The sequence below is a fragment of the Apium graveolens genome, chromosome 3 (assembly GCF_009905375.1).
Source record: "Apium graveolens cultivar Ventura chromosome 3, ASM990537v1, whole genome shotgun sequence".
NCBI classification, from domain to species: domain Eukaryota; kingdom Viridiplantae; phylum Streptophyta; class Magnoliopsida; order Apiales; family Apiaceae; genus Apium; species Apium graveolens.
In genome coordinates, this window is record NC_133649.1 from 46,492,216 (window position 1) to 46,498,215 (window position 6,000).

Genomic DNA, 6,000 nt, shown 5'->3' on the forward strand with positions numbered 1-6,000 from the left:
AAATAGAATCAGTATTGATATTCATATTCCTGATTAAGACACAGTTTTATGTATCTGTTTCTTTAATTAGTTCATTGCAAGTGGAGAATAGTTATCACAGTTTATGTCAAACAATCAGAATCTTATTAGTTTTTTCGTAAGCTATTTTTATAATTGCAAATTCATGTAATTGCAACTTCTCGCAAGAAAAATACAAATTTGCAACTTAAAGGAACTAAAATATAGAAAATTCGCAACCTGAATCAGCTAATTGTAGTTGAAACTTGTTGCCACACCACTATATAAGCTGCTACTCTCCTAGCTTATGTCTTCACATTCTCATCTCTGCATTCCTTCACAGAAGTCGATTTATTTATAATCTTCCCTTTTCTATCTGCCTCTCCAATTCACAAGCTCAATGGCTTCACTCACTGATCTCATCAATCTCGACCTTTCTCACTCCACTGACAAGTTTATAGCTGAATACATTTGGTAAGTTGGTATCTTACTATCTACTTCAATACTATTTTGGTACACTAATTTTCGAGTTTCTTTCTAAAATCGTATGACAGTATGGCTTGTGTGCCATTGGATGTTCTTTTTATCTGTTTCATTATTTTGCGTTCGTGTCTTCTAGTATATGTTTCTTTTAGTTTTTTTCTGAATGCAAGCGGAGGATATGTTAATTGATGACTTGATCGGAGGTTGCGAAAAATCAGTTGTGTACTTCAGTTGGCTACATAGTCTTGGTGTACAAGTAAAACAGGGAGTGTATGAGATTTAAAACTATCAATGAAACCTCATACTAATATTTACAAAACAATGTAATAACTTAGATGTATTATTCTTTTCAACAGGATTGATGCCATTGGAGGCCTAAGAAGCAAAGCGAGGGTAATTTCTTATAGTTTAAGTTGGTTCTAGAATTACTGCTATCTATTAACGGCCATTGTTCATGTAGCTTGTTTGTTTGACTGTATGCAGACCCTCTCTGGTCCGGCTAATGATCCCACCAAGCTCCCAAATTGGAATTATGACGGCTCTAGCACTGGACAAGCCCCCGGGAAGGATAGTGAAGTGATCGTGTAGTAAGTTTTTGCCACTCGAATTTGATCTGAAGTGCTTTTTACTAATTATATAAAATATTGGGATATTTATTCCTTCTTTTGTTGTGATGTAATGAAACAGTCCTCAAGCGATCTTTAAAGATCCATTCAGAAGGGGTAACCACATTTTGGTAGGTCAATCCCTTTGAAGTTTTGCATAATCCAGTTGGCTCTGTTTGATCTATTTTGATGTTGTAATGTACAATGAAGCCAATAGTTGATCTCTTCCTTCCCTACAATTTATAGGTCATGTGTGATACCTACACACCTGCCGGTGAGCCAATTCCTACAAACAAAAGATGCAATGCAGCTAAGATTTTCAGCCACCCTGATGTTGCTGCTGAAGTACCCTGGTAGGCATTTCAAGTCTCGATCTCTTCCTATTTTTGAATTTCATATATAAATGGAAATGCTCATATTTATGGGACTATAATTTGATACATAAAATACGATATTCATTACAGGTTCGGTATTGAGCAAGAGTACACCTTGTTAAAGAAAGAGGTCAAATGGCCACTTGGGTGGCCAACCGGAGGATTTCCAGGTCCACAGGTACTTTTATGCATCTCAACTGTAGTACCTTCTATATCATTGCTTAATGTTTCTGTGAAGATACAGTCATGGCCCTTGTATGCTGAACACTTAAAAACTACTGAAAATTTTCTGTTTTCATGGAGACTATACAATACATAGCTTAACGTTTTCTGCAACCACATCAGGGGCCTTACTACTGTGGTATTGGTGCTGATAAAGCCTTTGGAAGGGACGTTGTTGATGCGCATTACAAAGCATGTTTGTATGCTGGTATTAACATAAGCGGTATTAATGGGGAGGTCATGCCAGGACAAGTATGTATAATGTTTGACGATATTATTACTTTTTATATATATATAATTCTCATCTGTTCAATTGCACGGAGAGTAAACTATAAAGAAACAGGGTTCGGTTATCTTCCTGTAGGAATAAACTCACGATTTTCTTATTCCTGTTTCATAGTGGGAATTTCAAGTTGGCCCGTCGGTTGGTATCTCAGCAGGAGACGAGATATGGGTGGCCCGTTACATACTAGAGGTATTCCCTTGTCCTCCTCTGTGAGAAAAAATGTTTTTAGCAAAAGGGGATTTTTCAACTTTGGTTCCACAACGAAAGAGTTCTGTGTAAAATTTAACAATTGTTCTTGGTCTGCAGAGGATCACCGAGATTGCGGGGGTGGTTCTTTCACTTGATCCTAAGCCTATTCCAGTAAGTGTTTATTTTTGTTACCCAAAATCAAATACAGTAGTTTTGACAATTTATAGTTAAACTGCCAAGAAGATGAAGAATGATATGAACTATGGGTTGCCAGTTTGTTCTTTTCTTCATGTTGTTTAAACAACTGACATTCTAGGAAATCCAGTTAATACCACCCAGACAAAGCCTACTCCTATATAAATTAACAATATTGTTTTTTCAACAGGGGGATTGGAACGGTGCAGGTGCTCACACAAACTACAGGTACGATAGAGTAAAACCGGTTTCCTGCTTAATAACGCCATCTGAATCCGGCACCTACTTTTGCATGACATTTTTTTTTCCAAGACTTTTGCATGACATGTTAGATATTATTTCAGCACCAAATCTATGAGGAACGAAGGAGGGTTTGAGTTGATCAAAAAAGCCATTGGGAAACTTGAGAGCAAGCATGCAGAACACATTGCTGCCTATGGTGAAGGAAATGAACGTCGTCTCACAGGAAAACATGAGACAGCCAGTATGCACAAGTTTTCATGGGTAAAATATTTCACAAGAACTAACAGATTGTTCTTTTTTATAGCAATAGCTATTTAGATATTTCAATTCTTCATTCCAAACTTACGATACATTCACTTACATTATTGTTTGTTTGTTGTCCACAGGGTGTGGCGAACAGAGGAGCATCAGTTAGGGTGGGAAGAGACACTGAAAAAGAAGGTAAAGGTTACTTTGAGGACCGCAGGCCTGCTTCAAATATGGATCCATATGTTGTCACCTCCATGATAGCAGAGACCACACTTCTCTGATTTTTCAAGACGTGAGGGTAAATTGGTGTGCTCGCCTCTCCGTGGAGTACTAGAAGAGTACTATAATTGTGTTCAATAATAATCACACAAGTCTTTTTTTTTTCTTTTTCTAATCATGTATAATCTTTCAGCCCCTGTGCTGGATCAAAAAAATCATGTATTGTTTTTTGGATTTGTCCTTGTATTTCTGGTTTTAAGGCTAATGGCACGAGCATTAGTGTTCCAATCCGTTCTACCTTTCATTCTGTGTTTCTGTTTACTTTTAACTAATCAGGTAAGGGTGGCAATGTTGTCAAATACCTACTGTTTTAGACCAATAAAATGACCGAGCAGAGGCAAGCTGATCTACCCGTTTGGCCACCTCTGCCCATAAGCCACGAACCTAACTTGAAAAATATCAACATAATCATAAATTAAACTAAATTTTTTTATATGAAAATTTTCGGCCTACAAAGTTATCATAATTAACTATAAAAGAGATATCTATATTCCTACTAATTGTGTGAAGTTGAAGTTGCAACCTGCTATCTAATCTAAACTAGGGCTCATGTAATATCTGCTAGCGTCGTAAAAAAATAAAATGATTTTTATTTTTATCCAAAAGCGAAAAAATAAATGATTCTTCTGTATTTATCAGAAAAAACTAGGTGTACACTACGGTGTCAATAATATGAAGAAGATATAAGATATATATGATGCGTCAATGATATGCCTGGTATAATGTGATTTATGGTAAATATTATTTAAATATTGATGCCATATATATAATTATATGAGATGAAAAGTCAACAATATCAATTTTAAACGAAACTGAGGTCATCATAAACATATCTGCTTTCCTGCTACTTTGAGATTGTGAGTGCGATACCATTAAAAAATTAATAGTAACATAATTCTATAAAAATTTCTATTTGTTAAAAAGGTATTGGTTTGATCAAATGAATGCAAGGAAATTTAACTACGTCACAAGTAAAGAGATGTTGATATAATTATTAAAAGCTTATTAGTGAATAAAAAAGTAAAATTAAAAAGAAGTAAAAGAGAAAATTCAGTGGTATATATAAGTAGCCCAAAGCTAAAGCTGAAGCTGAATCTAAAGATTCATTTGCTTCTTCAAAAGGAAGATACAGAGCAAATACGGTAAACTCTCCCCTGTGTTCTTAAAATTGTTTTCATTTACTACTTTTTAGTTTTTAGTGGTTATAGTCTGCTAAAATCTTAAAATGAGTTACATGATAGGATTTATAACACTACTATAGCTTTCTGATTGAACTATTATTACTTTGTTGTATTGACTGTTGATTGTATAATCTTCTTTTTAATGCATAGTTGAGCTGTGAAATACAAAAGTTGAAATAGAGAAGGTGTCTTATTTAGTTTTGTTGCTATTCCATCCAGAATTCCAGCAAGAGTTTCTTTATATGTATATGTATTTGTACTGTTACTTATTTGCTGTTTTGAAAATATGCGTTGAATAAATTTCTGGATGAGTTAGAATAGAACATACGCGACAACACTCGATAAACCTTTATCACCAGGCTATCCCATCACACTCGCCTACCAAGCACTTCGTTATATTTCCCTGTTGTTTGTTTTTCTTAATTGTTATCAGACATCGCTTACTTGTTAGACCCTTGATAGAGGAAATTTGGATTTTTGTTATACTTTGGTAAATTTGTATTTCTATTTACCATAATATCTGTACCCAAGGTTTATACCCTAAACGTTAGGATTTAAACGGTTTCTTCAATACATTCAACACTTGTGGAATATGTTGTTTGCTGCTCTGACTATCTGATCTCATGGTAATAGCTCACTCTGTTTCTCTGCAGAATGGATTCGTCGATGGTAGTTCATAGCGGTGGATGTCATTGTAAAAGAGTGAGATGGAGAGTACATGCACCAGCAAGTATATTAGTATGGGATTGCAATTGTTCTATCTGTAACATGAGAAAAAATACCCACCTTATTGTCCCTGCTGAAAGATTTGAACTTCTAGGAGACTCGAAAGACTTCCTCACAACTTACACTTTCAACACTCACACAGCGCAACACACTTTCTGTAAGGTTTGTGGCATTACTTCATTTTACATTCCACGCTCCAATCCGGATGGAGTCGCGGTTACCTACAGGTGTATTGATCCTGGAACGGTGACCCATGTTGAGATCAAGTTTAACGATGGAGAGAACTGGGAGGACTCGTATGAGGCGTCAGGGGTTGCTTCGTGTTCAAAAGTATTGCCTGAAGGCTCAAAATGATAATTATATGGACTTGAAAGGATATCTGGCCACAGAGATTTACATTCGTCATTTGTATGAGCTAGATGTCCGAGATTCTCCGTGGAGTTGTTTATGTGACTAAGTTTTAATGATTAAACAGTGTGTAAGTTCTGAAGTTGTAGAATAAGTTGTACATTTAAAAAAATAAACTCTTGGGAGGTTTCAGTATATATACGAACTATCCTCATCTCAGCTGTAACTTTATTGCAGAACTTTTTGGCTTAAACGTCTTCTTTCTAAAATAAACCATACAGAGGCTGACTATTTCTTCTCATCACACTCGTATAAATAAGCTAGTCTGAGCTGAGCGTAATCTCACCACATCAGTAGTATTGAATGATTTCTGTCTAGCAAGTTCACAATAGCAGCCAACAAAGGCCAAGTTCATAGCAGTAGTTTGAACTCTTGTTGTGTGAGGTCAAAAATTTGACTCTCAATATGTGCGTGTGTAATTTACTAGCATTAAAAACAAGTTAAAAGTATCTCCAAGGGCATTCATTTGTTAGCAATAAAATCTCAGTATCTCCAAGGGCATTCACCTCTTAGCAATAAAATCTAAGTAGTGACAATAATAACTTTAAAAATATAGATAATAT

General features: G+C 35.5%; 1 protein-coding gene and 1 pseudogene across 1 annotated transcript; both read left to right on the top strand.

Annotated features, from left to right (window-relative positions):
* The first annotated feature begins 294 nt into the window (after nucleotides 1–294).
* Nucleotides 295–3,308, top strand: LOC141712223 (glutamine synthetase cytosolic isozyme-like). The gene is made up of 12 exons (XM_074515069.1): nucleotides 295–471; nucleotides 837–873; nucleotides 964–1,067; nucleotides 1,168–1,216; nucleotides 1,332–1,438; nucleotides 1,550–1,637; nucleotides 1,805–1,933; nucleotides 2,082–2,156; nucleotides 2,274–2,327; nucleotides 2,542–2,579; nucleotides 2,696–2,855; nucleotides 2,981–3,308. Exons 1-12 carry the CDS (start codon nucleotides 398–400, stop codon nucleotides 3,122–3,124), a joined length of 1,059 nt encoding a protein of 352 aa, XP_074371170.1. The 5' UTR covers nucleotides 295–397; the 3' UTR covers nucleotides 3,125–3,308.
* An 809-nt stretch (nucleotides 3,309–4,117) lies between these two features.
* LOC141710697 (uncharacterized) lies at nucleotides 4,118–5,650 on the top strand (annotated as a pseudogene).
* The last annotated feature ends 350 nt before the right edge of the window (nucleotides 5,651–6,000 follow it).